This window comes from Aspergillus ochraceoroseus (genome assembly GCF_002846915.1).
Source record: "Aspergillus ochraceoroseus IBT 24754 chromosome Unknown P175scaffold_2, whole genome shotgun sequence".
NCBI classification, from domain to species: Eukaryota; Fungi; Ascomycota; class Eurotiomycetes; order Eurotiales; family Aspergillaceae; genus Aspergillus; species Aspergillus ochraceoroseus.
Window position 1 is genome coordinate 766,854 of NW_024468477.1, and position 20,094 is coordinate 786,947.

At 50.4% G+C, this 20,094-nt stretch overlaps 9 protein-coding genes across 9 annotated transcripts; 6 read left to right on the plus strand and 3 right to left on the minus strand.

Moving 5' to 3' along the window:
- Window positions 1-57: 57 nt before the first annotated feature.
- Window positions 58-1,893, plus strand: P175DRAFT_0498956 (CUE domain-containing protein). Its single transcript, XM_040896628.1, has 5 exons — window positions 58-254; window positions 319-613; window positions 670-894; window positions 949-1,200; window positions 1,265-1,893. The coding sequence occupies exons 1-5, from the start codon at window positions 234-236 to the stop codon at window positions 1,624-1,626; spliced, it is 1,155 nt and encodes a 384-aa protein (XP_040753812.1). The 5' UTR covers window positions 58-233; the 3' UTR covers window positions 1,627-1,893.
- Window positions 1,852-2,486, minus strand: P175DRAFT_0473384 (mitotic-spindle organizing protein 1). The gene is made up of 3 exons (XM_040895166.1): window positions 2,269-2,486; window positions 2,104-2,181; window positions 1,852-2,035 (listed from the first exon to the last, which is right to left on the minus strand). Exons 1-3 carry the CDS (start codon window positions 2,344-2,346, stop codon window positions 1,964-1,966), a joined length of 228 nt encoding a protein of 75 aa, XP_040753813.1. The 5' UTR covers window positions 2,347-2,486; the 3' UTR covers window positions 1,852-1,963.
- A 373-nt stretch (window positions 2,487-2,859) lies between these two features.
- Window positions 2,860-3,348, plus strand: P175DRAFT_0529477 (GNAT family N-acetyltransferase; the record flags this gene model as incomplete). The annotated part of the gene is made up of 1 exon (XM_040899690.1): window positions 2,860-3,348. The coding sequence occupies one exon, from the start codon at window positions 2,860-2,862 to the stop codon at window positions 3,346-3,348; it is 489 nt and encodes a 162-aa protein (XP_040753814.1).
- Window positions 3,349-3,916: 568 nt separating this feature from the next.
- P175DRAFT_0432703 (putative transmembrane glycoprotein) lies at window positions 3,917-6,796 on the plus strand (the record flags this gene model as incomplete). Its single annotated transcript, XM_040893557.1, has 1 exon — window positions 3,917-6,796. The coding sequence occupies one exon, from the start codon at window positions 3,917-3,919 to the stop codon at window positions 6,794-6,796; it is 2,880 nt and encodes a 959-aa protein (XP_040753815.1).
- An 865-nt stretch (window positions 6,797-7,661) lies between these two features.
- Window positions 7,662-9,784, plus strand: P175DRAFT_0507270 (PP2C family serine/threonine-protein phosphatase; the record flags this gene model as incomplete). The annotated part of the gene is made up of 7 exons (XM_040898254.1): window positions 7,662-7,697; window positions 8,103-8,421; window positions 8,501-8,574; window positions 8,643-8,727; window positions 8,801-9,007; window positions 9,107-9,367; window positions 9,429-9,784. 7 exons carry the CDS (start codon window positions 7,662-7,664, stop codon window positions 9,782-9,784), a joined length of 1,338 nt encoding a protein of 445 aa, XP_040753816.1.
- Window positions 9,785-11,246: 1,462 nt separating this feature from the next.
- On the plus strand, window positions 11,247-12,853 carry P175DRAFT_0529479 (choline-phosphate cytidylyltransferase; the record flags this gene model as incomplete). The annotated part of the gene is made up of 4 exons (XM_040899691.1): window positions 11,247-11,773; window positions 11,862-12,212; window positions 12,281-12,686; window positions 12,740-12,853. 4 exons carry the CDS (start codon window positions 11,247-11,249, stop codon window positions 12,851-12,853), a joined length of 1,398 nt encoding a protein of 465 aa, XP_040753817.1.
- Window positions 12,854-13,890: 1,037 nt separating this feature from the next.
- On the minus strand, window positions 13,891-15,114 carry P175DRAFT_0415853 (DMT family transporter; the record flags this gene model as incomplete). Its single annotated transcript, XM_040893074.1, has 3 exons — window positions 13,891-14,030; window positions 14,187-14,880; window positions 14,986-15,114. Coding segments are annotated over 3 exons (963 nt in total), but the record flags the coding sequence as incomplete, so codon positions are not given.
- Window positions 15,115-15,703: 589 nt separating this feature from the next.
- P175DRAFT_0432515 (uncharacterized protein) lies at window positions 15,704-17,897 on the minus strand (the record flags this gene model as incomplete). Its single annotated transcript, XM_040893544.1, has 4 exons — window positions 15,704-16,628; window positions 16,680-17,257; window positions 17,314-17,516; window positions 17,564-17,897. 4 exons carry the CDS (start codon window positions 17,895-17,897, stop codon window positions 15,704-15,706), a joined length of 2,040 nt encoding a protein of 679 aa, XP_040753819.1.
- A 548-nt stretch (window positions 17,898-18,445) lies between these two features.
- P175DRAFT_0507274 (eukaryotic translation initiation factor 3 subunit F) lies at window positions 18,446-19,599 on the plus strand (the record flags this gene model as incomplete). The annotated part of the gene is made up of 3 exons (XM_040898255.1): window positions 18,446-18,550; window positions 18,618-19,330; window positions 19,383-19,599. 3 exons carry the CDS (start codon window positions 18,446-18,448, stop codon window positions 19,597-19,599), a joined length of 1,035 nt encoding a protein of 344 aa, XP_040753820.1.
- Between the last annotated feature and the right edge of the window lie 495 nt (window positions 19,600-20,094).

Sequence of the window (20,094 nt, forward strand, 5' to 3'; positions counted from 1 at the left end):
CGCGCATTTTAATCTCGAGGCCGCCCAAGAGTGGCTGATGCTTTAAGCTCCGATCCCGCCGCCTCCAATCGCAACCAGTTCCAAATATCAGATTGCTTTCTGCCTGTTGGGCCTTCTTTTTAGTCGCAGGTCCTCCATATTCTCTTGGGGTTCGACATCAAAGTTGCCTTTTCTCGTGGACTTTCAGATTCAGCGCTTCATTAACCCCCCTCCCCCCCTGAGTCGTCTGCATCATGTCGGAGGAAGACAAAACAGTATGCTACCCTTCTTCCACCCCCCCGCGCCTATTCCGAGGCAAGCTGCTCACTCTTTACCTAGATTGTTAGCAAGCCGTCGGCTGGACCGAATAGTCCTAGACCAGAGTCTCCGACCACTGCGCGCCCTCTGGAATTCGACGATGAATTCCAGGAGACCGGTGTCACATCCGCCCCAGCTTCAACTCACCAGACTGCCACGGAAGCCGCCCCGCCAAAGCCGCCCCGCCCATTGAGCCCCCAGCAACAAGCGGAGAGCACCCTCAAAGAGGCTTTCCCAACTATCGAGACAAGCGTTGTCAAGGCTGTGTTGGTGGCGAGTGGCTATGACGTGGAACGAGCTTTCCACGCTCTTCTTGGTTCGTGTGGTTGACCTAGATATCACTGGGCCACTTAGATTGACAAGCATCCCTAGGAATGACCGATCCAAATGCTCAGGAAGAAGTCCTCCCGCCAAAACCCCCCCGCCCGTCTGCAGCGCAGCGACAGCTAGAAGCTGATGAGCTTTATGCTCGTCAACTTGCCGAACACTACAACCGACGTGCGCAGCCACCGCCACCGCACTGGGAGAACGACCAGTACCGCCGGCAAAGAAGGGAAAGTGAGCAGTCTGAGGAGAAGGAGTACAACTTTTTCGATGGTGCGCGAATATGATGGCGATTTGATATCCCCGTGCTGACCCGCCTCGTTGTAGATGACCTCCCCGTGATTCGTGAAAATATTCGCAAGGGCTTCCTTGACACTCAGACGAAGGTTAACTCTTGGGTCCAGAACTTGAAGAAACGTCTTGACGGCGAAGAGGAAGACGCAGGTCATCGTGCCACACAAAGCTATGGCGAGGACAGCTACGGTCGATCGCGACGCAGTGGGGATCGAGAACGCTACGATGCGGACCCTCAAGTTTTGAGTGATGATTTCTCTGCGCTTGAGCTGAGGGATGGGGAAGGTTTGTGGAATCCTCTCTGTTCCCCTGGTTGCTACGTATATTTTTTGCTAACATCTCTTTCTAGCTCCCCCTCCCCGACCCCCAAGACCGCTTGCCAACCCTAATTTGTACAAGACCTCACTACATTCACCGGATACACGCAAGGTTTCCTTCCAGGACGGCCCCCCTACTGAAATTGGCAGCCTTTACGATGCATCAGAGCCCGTCAAGCACCAACCGGCTGCTGGAGGCAAACCAAGTAAATGGCAGCCTCTGTCGACGGTCGAGCCGTCTCCTATTGGGGACAACGACCCGTTTAGCTTAGGCGATAGTGACGACGAGAGGGACACCAAGGCCAAGGATCAAACCCCTGAGGAAAGTGATCGCGTAAAGAAAGCCGCCACTGAGGCCACGGCTGGGGAACTTAATACCTCGTCCAAGGGATAATGGTGGGAAAGCTGTTCTAAGCCTGTCTTGTTTTGGCCTTCTTTTACGGCCTATATATTTAGCCTTGCGTTTTCTATGCATTATCCTCATGTCATTCCAAGCTATATTGTCCTGTATTCCTTAGGTTGATGTTGATGATACCAGAGATTGTTCTACGGAGGCAGAGTAGTTGAGAGTATATTAAATTCTTCTTCGCATCCCAGAGAAAGTATAGTCCAATAGTATGATCATTTTTATCATAAAAATGCGAATAACAGGGTATCTTGAGTTCAGAATAACAGAGAAATGCAACCCCTAACACAGATTAAAAGAGAGAAAAAAAAACCAAGCATAAGAATCATTCAGACGCCTCATTTGGAAGACCACGCGATGCAACCACCGCCTCCTTTCTCAAGTCTTTGATGACGGTCTAACGCACCGAAGCAAAAATCAGGATCAAAGCCATGCATATATTGGATACTTCAGGTTAAAACCTACCGCAAGCGCATCAGGGTTGACTCCATTCTCGATCAAAGAGACACATAGAGAGAGCTCCGTTCGGTCCAAATTCGTGTTCTGGATGGATTCGTTAGAGCATTGCCAAGTAGGAACAGAGGGGAATAAGTGCAGAAAGCTGTTGAGAAGAATGGGGAAGACACGTACTAGGAGGGTCGAAATCTCATGAAGAATGTCAATAACTTCGCGGGCGGCTTGACGTTTGTCATCGGATTGTGGAGGCATTTTTGGCTAATGGGTGAAGCGTACAAGGGCGCTTGCTACCTTGGTAGGAGGATCAAAAATCAAAGCTACAGACTTGGAAGTTTTGCGGGAAATAATGTCAGGGGATGGATTTGATGTGATGACGGAGTAATGGTAGTTGCTGGTGTTGTTGATGTTACTATCCAAAGTTCATCCGGCCCTTTTGCTCACATGGTACGAAAGGTACCGGCAGTTACGGTATTGCCGGTCTGGAGCAACCCGTACGTATGTATTGCCAGCAGTATTTTTGGTATTAATCACGTATCTATTTTTTTTTCTTATTCTTATCAAGGAGATTTTTTCTTCCAGGTGGTTTTCTTCAACATTATATATATTCCTCTTCAATCAAAGACAACTTACACCAGTCATATTTATCGAGTAGTGGGCACGGTTCATTCTTCCGGCATCCCGACAATCATCTCGACTCCAGCAAAGACCCTTCCTTTATCCCGGGCCTCGAACTACCTTGAATGTAGATCTTGGAGGGACTCGAGAATGTTGGATCTGGTCATATCAGACATTCATTCCTTGGACAAAACCCAGGCATTTGAGATTCTGGCCCAAATCACACGCGTCGAGAAGAAAACTTTCCCAGCCAATGAGGCATTCCCGTTTGGCGAGGAGCTCTGGCGCAAGAAGCCCAACACGAGGGTTTTGTATGTGACCCGTCCATCGCAAGGCACACAACCTTTGATTGCTTATGCCGTTTATGTTCGGCAGAAAGGGGTTGCCTTGCTACACAAGGTCTGTGTAGTAGAGGCATTCCGACGAGCAGGTGTTGGGATGCAGCTTATGGAGTATATTCGGATCCGACTCCAAAAGGAGGGTTGCCAGCATATCCAGCTATGGGTAGACAAAGCCCGAGAACCTGCCCGATCTCTGTATACACGGAATGGCTTTGAGGAACGTGAAGAGATCCTCGATTACTATGCTCCAGGGCGCACAGGGATCAAGATGGTCCTCGATCTCCAACGTGGCACCTGAATCGCGCCCCCTTTGCCACTCCTGTGAATCTCCCTCGACCCTTCAAGGTTCGGTTTAGACGGATTGAAGGAGTAATGTGATGTGTGTGCCATATGTGAAGGGGGCAATTTGACTGCCATTTCCTCCTTAATTCTCCGAGGTGTCCAGGAATTCATTGTGAGTGGGTTCGGTTGGTGGTTCTCCTTGGCTACGAGGGGCATCCCTTGCAGGGCGTTGCATTTCGTAACGTGAGCTTATCGCGCCAGGCCCGTCTTCTCCAACAATGCCCATACTTCAGTGACGTGAAGCATATCCAGGTATGGCTCTGTTGAAGGGGTCGAAAGCTTCGCGACTCTCCTGTATAGGACAGGACGTCCCTTGGGCGCGAACTCCTGGTGGAGAAATCACCTAAGCATGGGCACACTCCCACCGTGCTGCTTTTTTACCCACTTGTCACTCTGTTTCTTCAAGTCTACTCTTGTCTCTTCAAATCCAACCTTCTTCAGATGCTTTTGAACGCTCTCCGTGAATACTGGTTCTGTCCCTTTCAGTGAGCAGCTGCCCGAACCGCCCAGTTTCCTTCAGAGCCATGGCGCTTCTCGCGTTGATTCTGTTGAGTCTTCTACTCACAGTAAATGCGAACTTGGTTTCGAATTACCCTGTGAACTCCCAGCTCCCCCCAGTAGCTCGCGTATCTCGACCGTTCAGATTTACATTCTCGCAGACCACTTTCGGCGGAAGTAGCTCGGAGACAACCTACAGGCTTTCGAACGCGCCATCATGGCTTGAAGTTGACAGCAAGTCTCGTACTCTATCAGGAACTCCTCACAAAGAAGATGTCGGGTCTCCAACATTCGATCTGATTGCATCGGACCAGTCCGGGTCTGCCAGCATGCAAGTAACGCTCATTGTTACCACAGACGACGGCCCGAAACTTGGAAAGCCTGTACTTTCCCAGCTGGAAGATATTGGTCCCATGTCATCCCCGTCTAGCATTATCGTTCGCTCTGGGGACTCGTTTTCGATCTCGTTTGAAACTGACACTTTTACGAATACTCGTCTGTCGACCGTATACTATGGAACGTCCCCGGAAAATGCGCCTCTCCCGTCTTGGATAGCATTCGACCAGTCATCTCTCCGGTTTTATGGCACCACCCCCAGTATTGGCCCGCAGACTTTTAGCTTCAACCTGGTAGCGTCCGACGTGGCGGGATTTAGTGCCGCTACCGTGAATTTTGAGATAACGGTCAGCGCGCACATTCTATCATTCAACCCAAGTGCGGAGACCCTCTTTGTGACTGAAGGGAAGGAGATTAGAAGCCCCCAATTCATCGACAGTTTAACGCTGGATGGCCACAAACCCACGAGCAATGAGCTGGTTGATATTAACATTGACGCCCCTGGCTGGTTGACGGTAAACAAGCAATCCTTATCGATCAGCGGCACCCCCCCAACGGACGGCAAAAATGAAAATGTTACTATCTCTGTCAAGGACAATTACCAGGATGTGGCAACATTGGTTGTGGCGATGCGGTACTCACAGTTCTTCCACGATGAGATCAAGGAATGCGATGCAGTTATCGGGCAATACTTTATGTTCGTGTTTAACAGTTCGGTTCTCACCGATAGTTCGGCTGAACTCGATGTCGATTTGGGCAAAGACCTGCCATGGCTGAAATACAATCGCGACAACAAGACTCTCTACGGGCAAGTCCCGTCCGATCTCCATCCGGACAAAACTACGATCGAGTTGACAGCCCACGAAGGGACCGCACAGGATAAACGATCAGTCACCATCCGCACTATAACCGGGGATGGCTTACAGGGACAGGGAATCGGCGATGCCGGTCCCGGCAGCGATGGTTATCATAGAAAGAAAGCTGGCATCATATTAATGGCCATCTTCATTCCCTTGGGATGTCTAAGTATCGTTTTGCTTTTCCTCTATTGCCGACGCCGTGCAAAAGGGAGAACAGGAGCCGAAGATGCACAAGGCTTCGAGGAAAAAGCACTGCCCCCGCCACCGCTGCCGCCCACCGGCTGCTTATCACACTGCCAACCATTTGAAGAAACCAAGCGAGGACAGCCTCCGACCATGGGGATGGCTTCGCCGCCAGTATCAAAGCCTCCGAAACTGGAGCTCGAACCGTGGTGGAATGTTCATAGCGACGAAGCAAGTGGACACGGACAGGATCCAATCGACAAAGATAACACTTTCTCGAGTTCGACAATTGACTGGGGCTTTGCCCCGTTGCGGGTTTCCGAAATCCCTGAACAGGATGAGAATAAGCCACCCGAGGAAGAAAGACCAGAAGCGTTTGTGAAGTCTACTCGTCTTTCGTGCCCGACCAGTCCTCCGGTGCGCAGACGGACGTCTGCAAACTCGGCGAGACGGGAGCCACTCAAGCCAATCCAAGCGCGACGATCTTTAAAACGAAACTCGGCCCTCTCGTCACGATCCAAGAGGTGGTCTAAGCGATCAAGCGGGATTTCCACCATCGCCTCAGGCCTTCCGGTACGGCTCAGCGGTGCTGGACACGGAGCAGGAGGTTTGGGGCCTCCCGGCCACGGAGTGGTGAGGATATCGTGGCAGAACACGCAAGCGTCTTTGAGAAGTGATGAGAGTAGTCTCGGAAATCTGGCGCCTTTATTTCCTCGTCCCCCACTGCGAACCAGAGAGAGCCAGGAATACACCAAACGGGTGAGCTTGCGCACTGTGGACCGCGATAGTTTGACTATTTCGGAGTCTGATTCCTTGGCGGCCTTTGTTCAAGGCCGCGCGAAGAGTCGCAATTCGTCCAATCCCATGTTCGCCGGCCAAACGGGCCGTCGAGTATCGTCGGGCCTCCGTGCACTGGAACGGGCCCGAAGCACTGGTAGCCGAGCGGACACCATCAATAGCTCTGTCTACCCCGAGAATTGTCGGCGGCAGTCTAGCGTGAGTCAGGCGGAGCGTCCCTGGTCGCTGGCATTATCCGGGTCGATCTACACGGATGACAACCGGCATTCCAGCTATCTACGGGCTCTGTCGGAGGAGTCGCCGAATATCCGGCCCCTGGCAGCTGTGATGATGGCCAAGGGACAGAGCCAGTCGAGTTTAGCCCAGAACTACTCGAGCATGATCGCCCCACTTCCCCGGTTCATGAGCGAGTTGAGCTTGGCCCACATCAGACGCGACGACGCGGGAGAGGTGTATGGTGATAGCCCCCTTTACGGTGACGAATCGCACAATTTCTTCGGCCGTCGCCGTTGGTCCCGGTCCAGCCCATCCCTGATCAAAGAAGGCACATGGATTCCGATCGCGTCTTCGCAGCTGCTTCGAAAGAGCCCGTCGACTTCATCGATCCCGTCCGATAGCAAGACGCGGCGAGTGAGTCTCATACGACAGGCTGAGCGGGAGTCCAACTACCCACGCAGTTTCCAGCGGGACCTAACGGGGAGTGGGACCAGTGATATAGCGTTTGTTTAGGTGTACTATGATGTTCTTTGTCTGTTTGTATAGGTGTAGGTACATACAACAATGCCTTGTTCAAGCATTTTAGAGATATCCATTTTTCTTAATTCTTATTTATCTATTTATTATTGTTCCAACATGATACTCTTGTAAGTTTCCACCTCAGGCTACCATCTCATCTGTATTCACAACCACTTGACACCTACCAGAGGATACATTCTTTAAGCCCCTACGTTGTTGCTATGTCTATGTCCAAGTCCTTTGATTGTATTGGATACAAACGCTTGATTCTTCCTTAGCAGTTGATCCATAGAATTTCATCCCAGCCAATAAGAGTGATTTCAAAAAACTCCGACTGTTACCTACCTAGGTACCTAAGGTACTTAAATTCTTCTTGGATACTATTAGGTACCTAGTCAAGGTGTACTCTGTAACCTTAGTACATCTTACTAGTACTCAGCCCAAGTAGCACGCGACTAGCAAATTTGCATCAGCTCAGCCGCCTATACTCGTAGATAGTAGTTGCAGAGAGGGGTATAAGAAACTACCCTAGAGTAGACCTCGATTACATCAGATTATGCATGATTCTCTCAGAACTTGAACAAAATCTGGAATCCCAAAACTGACCACCCTTTTTTTTTTTTTTTTTTTTTTTTTTTTGGGACACTCCCGCACGCCGCCTATCATTCTGCCCTTACCCTCATCTTCCTCCTCTCTCTCTCTCTCTCTCTCTCTCTTTCTCTCCCCTCTCTATTCCCTTACTCTCTTTTCCTCATTCCTTCCAAGCAATTTCTTTCAACTTCAGATCCCTGACCTGGACTTATGTGCATTTAGCCAGAATTCATCCTCTCCCAACGTTAATTGTGATCTGACAGAAAATATGGGCCAGACCTTGTCAGAGCCCGTTGTCGATAAGGTGGGTGAAAAGAACTGAATGAGTTTGCTGCCTTGAATTCCCCCTCCCTTCCCTGCTTCCCTCCCCACACTACATCCAAATGCCATCCCATTGCGAATTCCGTATTCTCGCTGTCATTATGCCTCAACCTGGCGACTCTTTCTTTCTTTTGGAATGATGGTTGTTCCTTTCACTCTCTGCCCTTTTTTTTTTCTTCCGAGGAATGGGCTGCATCGTGGCTCTCGCTCATCTCTGCGGGGTTCCCCCCATCCCAACACGACACACATCCAACGAAAAAAAAAAAAAATCAAAAAATAAAGAAATTTCCCGTCAGGCAATATTCTGATCTATCACCCACTATTCTCCTATGATCGTCGATCTACCGTTTTTCTATATCGCTAACATTAATTCCGATCCTGTCTCTAGACTTCGTCTGAAGGCCAAGATGAGTGTTGTATATATGGCGTTTCTGCCATGCAGGGCTGGCGAATCAGTATGGAGGATGCCCATGCTGCCGTGCTAGATCTCCAGGCGAAACAAACAGGTGTCAATTACAAGCCGACCGATCCGGATAAACGCCTGGCGTTCTTTGGTGTATACGACGGACACGGTGGAGACAAAGTCGCTCTCTTCGCGGGGGATAAAGTCCACAGAATTGTCGCAAAACAAGACTCGTTCGCCAAAGGTGACATTGAACAGGCCTTGAAGGACGGTTTCCTAGCCACTGATCGGGCGATTTTGGAAGGTGTGTCACCATCGTCCTTTCCCCCCCCCCCCCCCTTTTCTTCTTGTCCAAAAGTCCTACTCAGAACTAACCCGAGTAGATCCGAGATATGAAGAGGAGGTTTCCGGTTGTACCGCTGCCGTCAGCGTGATCTCGAAGCATAAAATCTGGGTGGTAGGTAACCCTTATTTGAGTCGTTCGCAAAGAATTTGTTTTTTATTTTTCCTGACTCCCCCATCCAGGCCAACGCAGGTGACTCGCGCTCGGTGTTAGGCGTGAAGGGCCGCGCAAAGCCCCTCTCTTTCGATCACAAGCCGCAGAATGAAGGTTTGTGGCCTATCTCTACTTGATTTTCCTGCCTTTGGCGTAGTTTGCCAGTATTCTGACTACATCAATATAGGCGAGAAGGCTCGTATTAGTGCTGCAGGCGGTTTCGTTGATTTTGGCCGTGTAAATGGTAACCTCGCTTTGTCGCGTGCCATTGGTGATTTCGAATTCAAGAAAAGTCCCGAACTTTCTCCTGAACAGCAGATTGTTACGGCCTATCCAGATGTTACGGTCCACGATGTCACTGATGACGACGAATTCCTCGTGATTGCCTGTGACGGTCCGTATAAGAACCCCCCCCTTTCTTTTTTTTTTAATTTGCTTCCTGAAGATGAAGAGAGAAAAAACCAACAAAAAAACCTAACATTCGTACAAACAGGTATCTGGGATTGTCAGTCTTCTCAAGCTGTCGTCGAATTTGTTCGCCGTGGCATTGCTGCCAAACAGGACCTCTACCGGATTTGTGAGAACATGATGGACAACTGCTTAGCTTCCAACAGCGAAACTGGTGGTGTCGGTTGTGACAATATGACCATGATCATCATCGGCCTCCTTAATGGCAGGACCAAGGAGGAGTGGTATAACCGGATCGCGGAGAGGGTAGCTAACGGCGACGGCCCTTGTGCTCCGCCCGAGTACGGCAAGTCTCTCGAGGATCCCACGGCATCCAATCCCTACTGACTGACCGGTGGGGGGTGCAGCTGAATTTCGCGGCCCTGGAATTCGTAACCAATTTGAAGAGAACCCAGATGACTATGAACTCGACAATGATCGCATCCGTCCCTTCAGCGTTCGTTCTGGTCGAGTGATTCTCTTGGGCGATGGTACCGAACTGATTCCTGAACAAAATGATGAAGAGCTTTTTGACCATGCTGCAGAGGATCAGGACCTACCCAACCAAGTCCAACGGCAGGACGCCGACTCGGGCAGGAATGAACGCGAAGGGACCCCTGGACCTCAATCCAAGACCGATGCATCTATCAATAGTTCAGAATCCACGAAAGAGAACCCCTCGACTAATACCCCCGGAACACCGCAGAAACCAGCCACTTTATAGTTCTACCCATGCCCCTTACGTCTAATTATCTTCATTTTGGTTTTTGAAAACGAATCTCGTGTGACAGTACGACGCGTACATGCCGCCTCCAACCGCCTTTTCGAAGCCTCGTGTCTCTCTCTCTCTGCCCTCCCCTCTCCTCCCTTCCTCCTCCTGGCTCTTTGATTCCGGTCCCTTCCAGTCTACTCCTCGGCGGCGGCGGTGGTAGTAGTGGTAGAGGCGAAGCAAGTGAAAGATGATCACTGTTGTTTATTTGCTTAGTGTTTTCCCCCCATCATCCTCCATCCTCCGCTTTTCCCTTCAAGACATCTCCGGGGTCAGATCATTTTTCACATTACGCACGATGGGTCTATGAGAGGGGGCGCCTATAGGGCAAGAGGTTTCTGATTCTTATCTCTGTTTTCTTTTCCTTTTACAAGCCGCGAGCGGCAGGCCTCATGAGAGTACGTTTATTTCATGTCTCGACAATAAGATACCGCAACAACCACCATTTATGAACCTCTTTCTATTTTCTTAACTTTTTCCATGACTTCAGTTATCATTGCCTACTATGGTCTTTCCCCCCCTCCCCCTTTATTCCATTTTTGCTCTGTGCTATACCTTTTCTCCCATTCTGAATGGCTGCGAGGACTTCACATTCTCGGGGAAGTCCTGGTTTTTACATTGCACATATGTCGGCGTAACGGGGGATTTTAGTGTACGGCATGAAGCAAGCACTGTTTTAAGTCAGGTCCGGCGATGGTATCTACTCGAATACGTTGCCGGCGGGAGTTCCGATCGTATGCAGATAGAATCCGTTAGCTGTTGCACAGTTTCCCTTCCCCTACGTAATAATAAGTAGGGCAGATCATCGAAGTTCTGATGATTCCATCAATTCAAGAATTGGAAGGAAAGACAGAAAGAAAGAAAGAAAGAACGTGGTTGTACTCTGGACTCAGGTAACTGTCACAGTCAATTCAGGTACCAGGAATTCAGCAGAATTACGCGCCAATAGCGGGTCAGAAACCCTGTTATGACATTTCCTTACCATGTCATTTATCCACGTGTGGGATCACTTGGTCTCAACTCGACTTGGGTACTTTTTGGTATTTTATTTGGTATTTTATTTTTGTCTTATATTTTTGTCTTATATTTTTGATTCTCCCTAAAGCTTCTCCCCCTATTCAAAGAAAAGAATCAGATCTTTCTTGTTTCAACAGGCTTTCTACGCACTAGTTAGTAGTTCCTACACTAGGTGCTCTCTTACTTTACCGTGTTGGGCCGGACCTCCCGCTCGCTTTCTTTTCTATTCCGTCGTCACCTTCACACACCCTCTCCCAACATCGCTTTCTCTCTCGCTTTTCCTCCCGCCATCCTCCACCCTTTCTCGCCTGGTTCAGTTTCCTTCCGATCCCTCCTGATTTCATTCCTCTCAGTGGAGTGATTCGACAGAAGTAGAGCAGTGCTCCCTCAGTCTGACACCATGTCCTCTCCGCTCTCCAGCAAACGCAAACGCGCCAATTCCCAGCTCCCAACCGCAGACATCGCCAAATCGTCCACGACCGATCTCCTGCAGCCCTCGTCCCGCGATGCTTCCGGTGAAGAAGGTGACGATTCCACTGGCCCAACCCTGCCGTCCAAGCACCCCAAGAAACTCGACGTTACTTCCGCCGCCGCCACTATTCCGCCGTCTAAACGGGCCCGGAAGACGTCGGTCAGCGACGGTGCCCCCAATGGCCCATCTAACGGCGGAGAGCCCTGGAAGGATTCGTCCGCGATCAGTAGGGAGGATCCAGGCGAGCCGTCTGAAACTACCCCCGCGAGCAGTGACATCGAGAACCAAAGCAAGGGCCGCCCGGGGTTGCATGTTAAGACCTCGTCCGAGAGACTGATGAGGCCGCCAGAGCGTGCGGGCTTGCAGGATCCTGTAGGCTACCATACTAATCCCCCTCCAGTTGGGCGTCCAGTTCGAGTCTATGCAGATGGTGTTTTTGATTTGTTTCACTTGGGGTAAGTTTTTTTTTTTTTTTTTTTTTCCTTCGTTTTTTATAATATGTGTGTGTGTGTGTGTGTGTGTGTTGATGATTGCCATCGATAGTCACATGCGACAGCTTGAGCAAGCCAAAACCGCTTTCTCAGAGGTGCACTTAATAGTCGGCGTTACTGGAGATGAGGAGACCCATAATCGAAAGGGGTTGACTGTTTTAAGCGGTGCAGAACGTGCCGAGAGTGTTCGTCATTGCAAGTGGGTTGACGAAGTCATCCCTAACTGTCCTTGGATTGTTACCCCCGAGTTTATCGATAAGCATCAGATTGACTACGTGGCACACGACGATCTTCCATATGGAGCTGCGGAAGGTGACGATATCTATGCACCGATCAAAGCTCAAGGCAAGTTCCTGGTTACTCAACGAACGGAGGGTGTCAGCACCACTGGAATTATCACAAGGTTGGTTTTTTTTTTTTTTTTTTTTTTTTTTTTTGGCCTTGAGAATTCTTAGTCTAAACCGTATACAGAATTGTTCGCGACTACGATCGTTACATTTCTCGACAATTCAAGCGTGGTGCCTCAAGACAGGAATTGAACGTGTCCTGGATCAAGAAGAACGAACTGGAAATCAAGCGGCATGTGACAGAACTTCGAGATAGCATCATGACCAACTGGAGCAACACTGGCCAAGAATTAGGCCGCGAGCTGCGACAGCTGTGGCAGAACAGCCGACCAGGTAGCCCGGCTCCCAGTGCAAGAAACAGTGTGGACCTTGGAAATTCTCGTGGCCTCGTTAGTCCTACTACGGGCAAGTCACATATTTCACGAGTAGAGGCTTTGGGACGTTCGGAGAGCGCGATTGTCAACGGGAGGAACGAGCCGGACTTTGCAACGGGTTACAGTCTAGGTCTGATTGGTGGTGTGAGGGCGTGGGTATGTTTTCGGTTTCTGGATTCTGCAGCTCTTCTCGGCTAACAACGCAACAGATGCGCAGTCGCCGGTCTCTCTTGGAAAGCCGAGCCCAGTCCCCGACCAGTGAAGAGGAGCACGAATACGAGCAGGAACGGAGCAACAACGGTCTTTCTGGATCGTCGTCTTGAAGTACCCCCGAGTCGCTAAGTTGCCTCAGTCGATTTTCCCCCTCGGGTTTCTCTCAGCGAGCTACTCTAATCATAATTTCCGGAATAGCTTTGGCTTGACACAATCAATGCATCATTTCCTCTTTCTTCTTTATCTCTCTCTCTCTCTCTCTCTCGCCACTCTTCTCCCTATGACAAGCCCACCACGAACGACCGATCAATTACCCTTGATCCGAGTAATGTCTGATCTTTACACCTCATTCACCAAAATCCACCTTTTTCGCTTCTATTTTCTTGCTAATTTTGGGCGAATGTCACATCCCACATCACATCACGTTGCTAACATTATCATCATTTTGCTGTATAACACTGAAAAGGACGCGCAGGCATGAGGAATAAAACGAGGACGGTTCCTATTTACCGTTTGCTTTTGCTACTCTTCTACTTCTACTTACCAATCTTTGCACGGGACGAAATTGCAACCTCTGTTTTCTTTCTCTTCATGTTTATGCTTGTTCTAGTCCATATTTTGGTTTCGCTTATCCTTCCGACGCCGGCCCAAACATGACGTATTTACTAGTATCTAATAATAATAGATTCCTTGCTTGGTTGTACTCTGTACGGAGTAGATTGAACCTATTTTCTTTAGGTGGTCTTATTAAACGGATTGAATATTTAATTTTCCGTTACATATTATATAAGTTCATCGTTGTATATATACTCTCCTCACCCTCCATCTAATTCTCATCTGTATTGCATGATATGATACTCAAATACGACCAATTCAGCCTCGGGAAAGGTTGAACTCGCAGTAGGATCGGGACTTTTTTTTTTCGGTGACAAATTTCTGCAACCCGATGACGTCCCGTTTTAGGGTTTGAGAGCTATTTGGATCTCAATCCCGGATGGAATCATATATAATGTCGTGGTCTATTTATTTAACTTACAATGGGACGTCGGGGTTCTGTGCATGGTCCTCCTCTTTAATTCGTCTCCGCTCGCACTCCCGCATCCTCCTCACTCTCGGCTGCACGCGTGGTGGGTTGCGGTGGAGGGCTTTCACGCGCCATAGCAACATAGATGGCACTGCCTAGAATCAAAGCAGACCCCGCCCAACTCACCACCGACAGCGAGCTGCCCCAGATTAAGCGATCATAAAACAGGGCAAACAGCATCTGCGTGTAGATCATGGAGGTGGCTCGCGACCCAGAAGAGGAAGAAGAAGAAGAAGAAGAAGAAGAAGAAGAAGAAGAAGAAGAAAGCGGGTGGCGTGGTTCTGATTTTGAGATGCTGTCATCGGTCTGGTCGTCTGTGCCGTAGGATCGATGAGGCGAAGGGTCCAGCTTCGGAAGACTCCGGGGCGGCGGGGGCACGTATGATAGCCCAGCCGTCAGCAAGAACTGCAGCAGGAATCCACAGACGCCTAATCCCAGGAGCAGCGTCCATTCCAGCGTTGTTCCCGGCAACTCCAGCGGGATCGACGGAACAAATAAGATCGCGAAAGTCGAAATGAGAGTAGTCAACAGGGAAAAGTATGTCACTGAAACCAGGGGATGGCAACGTTGTCCGATCACTCGGATCGACGAGTACGCCGTGGAGGCGCCAGTGACGCCGATCAGCGCAGCAATGACCGCCAACACGCGGTGGTATTGATCTGCATCCCCGGGGTTCTCTCTCGCAGCGCCCACCGAGTCGGGCGGCGGCCCAGTCACCGAACGCAAAAGGGGGAATGGTCGGGCAATCAACACGACTCCAATCAAAGACACCACCCCGGCCAGTTGCTGTCTGCGGGTGAAAGTCTCCTGGGGAATGAAGATGGAGCAGGCGTAGCAGCTGAGGATGGGCGCTAGGAACGTCAAGACGGTTGCTTCCGACAACGGTAGGTACTGGACCGAGTAATAAAGCCCATACACGCCCCAGAAACCACCCGCGGCCCGAAGCATCAGCAGCGGGCGCATCTCCCGGGTCCCGAGCGGATGGGGCACTTGGGTATACCACATGTACAGGTAGCTCGCAATGACGGTGATAGACATACGTGCAAACAGAATCTGTCATGGGCAGTTTTTTTTTTTTTTGTCAGTAATGACCAGCCAGCTTTCCCAAACATCTAAAATTGCCAACTCCTCCTCCTCCTTCGTAGCCAAGCGACGCACCTGAAAAGGCTTCAATCCTTCCCCATTCCGGCCCTTGAGTTCCAACACCTGGGTCATGACATTCATAGACGCGCCAAAAAACTGCGACATCATGACCAGGATCATCCCCTTACCCTGGCGCCAGACTTCTCTTCCATTGTGGCACGTCTGCTGTGTCCATGTGCGCGGCGACGGCGACGGCGACGGTACAGAGACGGAGGGGCCGAGCAACGGACTGCGTTCATCACGCTCAGTCAGATTGCTGTTCCCAACTTCATCCGCCACCGGCGATGCAGTGGCCCGAGACGACGGAGACGACGCCATCTTTATCCAGCCAAGAAGGAAGCTGAAGCCTGAATCCGAGATCTATATGGTATAGAGTTGTAAAAAATTTAAATATCCCCTGATCCCAGACGTCGAGAAAGACAGACCCCGCTAAATTCGGCTCCAGCCACGGTATGTAACCACAAACCAACGCAAGTGATTTAAAAAAAAATAAAGATCCAACTGAACTTTCGGGTAGTCTGCCGGAAGTAAGGAGAGAGAAATAGAGTAAAAATCACAAGTAGTAGGTAGGTAGGTAGGTAGGTAGGTAGGTCTGGTGTGGAAGAAGAAAACTTGCAGAGGATCGATCAGGTTATCGCTCCGCTTTGCCGAGGAGGCTTCTCTGATCAATTCTCTCCGGGAGTTACTTACTAGTAGCGATACTAGATAGACAAGTGTTCGAATTGTACGTATTCTACATAAATGTAAACGTATCCCCCCCCTTCTCCCTCATCATATTCCCAACTCTCTGCGTCCCGACAATCCGTTCGAGCTTCAACGCATCCCACTTGGAAAACAACGCTCGCACCCCTCCCTCTGCGGCTTCAACGACACTCGCCGCATCCAGACCTAGAAAGCCCACAATCTCACCCCAGAACACGGGGTTCTCGGGGACCCCGTACAGGATGATTCGCTTGACACCGCGGATTTGAAAGCGGCGGAAGTGGTGCAGGCGCTCCGTGTACAGGAGCACAGAATGTCGGCCGTTCATGAAATGCGAGCGCGCACGACTGACGTCTCGCGGGTCCGTGTATTCCGAGATCGCGCTGAAGGAGACGTTGGTGGTTTGCATCGAGGTGGCGAAGTAGTTCCGAATCCGGACAAAGTCGAGGTAGGAGGGGATCAAAATCAGCGTGCCTGCCGCGGAGCTGCTGCCCTTTCCGTGGCTGGATGTGATGGTGCGGACCAGGGATGACAGGACTGTGGTTGTGAAGTGCTTGAAGCGCGCATCCGGGTCCTTCGCTGGGGAAACGCAGTCGAAGCGGGAGAATGTCTGCTTGACGGACACGGGCAATGGGACTTCGGAGATTGCTCCGTTGTACACTGGGGTTATTTTGACCTTCCCGGAGACGTTGTGCATGTGCGTTGAAAACACCGAGTTGATTTCGGGCGTGACAAATGAGGACAACAAGATCAACTGTCGCACGTATTGTGCATGGTTGTCGAGGTACCAGTTTCGGACCCGGCTGAAGTCGCAGCCGTGTGCTTCTTTGGGTTGGAGATTAAGGTGCTGCAGGATATAACTGACGTGCTCCCAATTTTGCATGAGGAGTGCATCGGCATGGTCCACTATCACGACTTCAATCGAGGATAGGAAATCGTGATCCCGTTTTTTGGCACTACTACAACATCAGCATGCATATTGCGAACGTTGGGTCATAGAGACTTACTCTGCTTGATCCATAATCGTACGTAGGCCGAGGGGACTGGCGAGAATCAAGTCCGAGGTGTAAAACTGCGCGAAAAACTTGACGGTTTTCCGCGTAAACTTGAGGCCCAGTCGGAACATATCATCGTCATTTCCACCAAAGAGTTCGCGGAAATCCTCGGTCTTGCTCTCCCAGGATTTGTCGTCGGTCGCAGAGAACGTATCCAAGAACCGCTTCCTGTTTTCTTGTTGTTCGGGCTGGAAGAACCGAGTAATCGAATTCACTGCCCGGACGCAAGCTTGCTTCGTCGGCAGGAGGTAAAGTACCTTTGGTCGTGTAAAGCCTTGATCCCGAAGGTCGAGGTCCGCATCCTGCTCTTTAGCCAGCCGAGTATTATTCTTGAGCACTCGGTCCCGTGTCTTTAGTACGTGGTTCGCTGCGTGGACGGCAAGCAGGTCGCGCATCTGGCCCGATTCGGATGCCGTCCTGCATCCATATAAAACATCTTGGTAGTCGAAGATGTACGGAGCCACCTGTTGAATATTTCCATTGACCTCTCCGATATGCTCCGCCACGGGCGACTGGAGTTTCTTCTTCAGCTATAATATAATTAGCGATGGGGTTGCCCTGAAAACTCCCAACATAAATCACTGACCTTCACATGGGCCATGCTTTTCATTGCGGACAGAAGAGGTACGTCGTCCGTTTGGCCAAGCTCCGGGATCGAACGAAGAAGTTTCAGCCCGGTGGGAAGCTCCCTTCTAGTTGTCTTCCATTTATTTTCCCCTGCAGCCTTGATCTTTTGGGACAATTGGTTCTCCTCTGGAGTGGAGAAATGCATCTCGAATGGGTCGTTTTCTGTCAAAGTTAGGATTGCGTTTCCCAAGGAAAGTGACCTCTCTTACCATTCTCTTCATCACCGCTGTCTTCCTGAATGTCGGCAACATCTCCCGATTCACCTCCATCTTCTTCGTCCGAGGGTTCCTGCTGCTCCAAATCGTCATCGAGCGATTCCTCTTCGTCTGCTTCCCTGTCTTCAATCGCTTCAATGCCATTACTCCGAGCCTGCTCGCTTCCCTTCTCGTGCTGATGAGTAGTTTTCCTTTTCTTACGAGCAGGCCCGTTTTTATCTGTTTTAGCCTGGAGTAATTGAAGCAATTCATTATATGGCCGTTCGGATTGTTGGTCGTCTTCGTCGCTGTCGGAGGATGCTTCATCAACCGCGCCTTCATCCAGCATTTCATCTTCAAATTGATTATGCATATGACTTTCTCCTTCATCCGAAGAGGCCTCTGATCTAGCCAGGGCTCATTAGACAGGTTCTGAACGACTTGCGATTGGACTTTTAACTCACTCCACTTCGTCGAGTCGCGATGTTGAAAAGCCTCCCCTGCGCTTCGCAGGGGCTCTTGGGCCTTTTCCACGCCCCCGGGGAGCTCGACCACGAGGAGGAGCCATCTCAGAGCAATTATAATGCACTTAGAGCACCTGGTTGTAGCTCCAGAAAGCCCCTTCTGTAACAGGTTGCACCCTCTTTTTTTTTTGGCGGTCATATATTTTTTTTCGCTGGGGGGTTACTTATCTTATCTTAGCGCGGAATTCCCGTTGCGCACACACAATTTGAGCCTCGCAGAAGAACCTCCGCCGCCGAAGTCTAGCGGATCGGAAGATTTGGGTCAGAAAGAAATCTCCACTTCCCAGCACGGTGAAAGACGAGGACTTCCTGAGTGTGACAGAGATAAGAACGGCTTCGCTCAATCGGACTCGCTCCCCTTTATCCTGCAAATATGGCTGAAACAGATTCTTTCCTTCATCTGGCTCGTCCTCTGGGCCCTGTTGCAGCGGGGTCTGCACCAACCACTGCCCCTTTGAACGTCGTTATCCAACCTCAGGTAGGCCTATCGATTCAGTATTGATGCTTGAAATTTTTTTTTCTAAATGCTGATGGCTTTGTTGTAGGCTCTTTTCTCGATTCTCGACCACTCTCTCCGTCGCAATGCTGATCAGGAACGTGTCATCGGAACTCTCTTGGGAACCAGGTCTGAGGATGGTACCGAGGTGGAAATTCGCAGCACCTTCGCTGTTGGACACACAGAGACAACAGACCAGGTTGAGGTCGACATGGAGTATCAGAAGCAGATGCTCGCCCTGCATCTCAAGGCCAACCCCAAGGAGGTCCTGGTCGGTTGGTACGCCACATCGTCCGAGTTGAACACCTTCTCCGCTTTGATCCAAAATTTCTACAGTGGTCAGGGTGATGGCACATGGCCTCACCCCGCTGTCCACCTGACTGTGTCCACCGAGGCTGGAAAGGATATCGAAACCCGTGCCTACATCTCTGCCCCCGTTGGCGTGACTGCTGAGAGAGCCGCCGACAGCGCCGCCTTTATTCCTGTTCCCTACGAGATCCGCTACGGGGAGGCTGAGAAGAGTGGTCTGGAAGCTATTGCTTCCGCCCGGGACTCTGAAGAGCGTGCGGCCTCTCTCTTTACCGACATTGAAGCCCTGGAGCGCGCCATCGAGGAGGTTCTTGCCATGATTGACCGCGTCTCTCGATATGTCGAGTCCGTTATGGATGAGGAAGCCCCTGCCTCCACAGCGTTGGGCCAGTTCCTTCTTAACGCTCTTGCCTTGGCCCCCAAGGTTGAGCCTGCTGATATCGAGCGTGACTTGTACGAACCCCCCCACCCGGTTTTATAGACAATGACTAACAATTATCTACAGCAACAACCACATCCAGGATGTCCTGGTGGTTTCTTACCTCGCCAACACCATTCGCACACAGATGGAACTGTCCAACCGGCTAGCAACCGCTCAACTCACTCTGGGCGGAGAATCCGGTGCTGCAGAGGCTGGCGCCCAGCGTGGCCAGAGGGGCAAAGGTGGCCGTGGAGGACAACAGCGCACCCAAGAGCGGAGTGCAGAGGAGGCTCGTGCATAGGAGTATTAGGATTTCACTATGAAGATACCTTTACTTTACCTTTTCTCTTTTCCCGTGTCATATTTTCGCCCCTTTCCTTTAAAAACATTTCTAGCCCTATTTTACTCAAAACACCATCCGCCTTAAGGGGGGGGGGGGTTTTTTTTGCGAAGGAAAAAGAATTTCCTCGTCTGTTTTTACACCTAGTTCGCATATGAGGCTGTTGCTATATCTACAAATCGACCTCGACTGGGGTAGTCAAAAGCAGATGGAGAGAAAGAGAAGGGGAGGAGAAAACAAAGGAATCAAAAAAAAAAAAAAAAAAGGCACGGCGTATGGGAGTCAACCTGGCTTTTGTTCAGAGTGATGGGCTTAAAAAGAGGAGACGCGGGAGCTATGCATGCATGGATGTGGACTGACGAGATATTTGAATCGCCAGTTTTCCGGGATTTCACTACTTCAACAGGGATAGATAGATAGATCTTTCTACTACAATTGGGTTCATCTCTGTGGTTT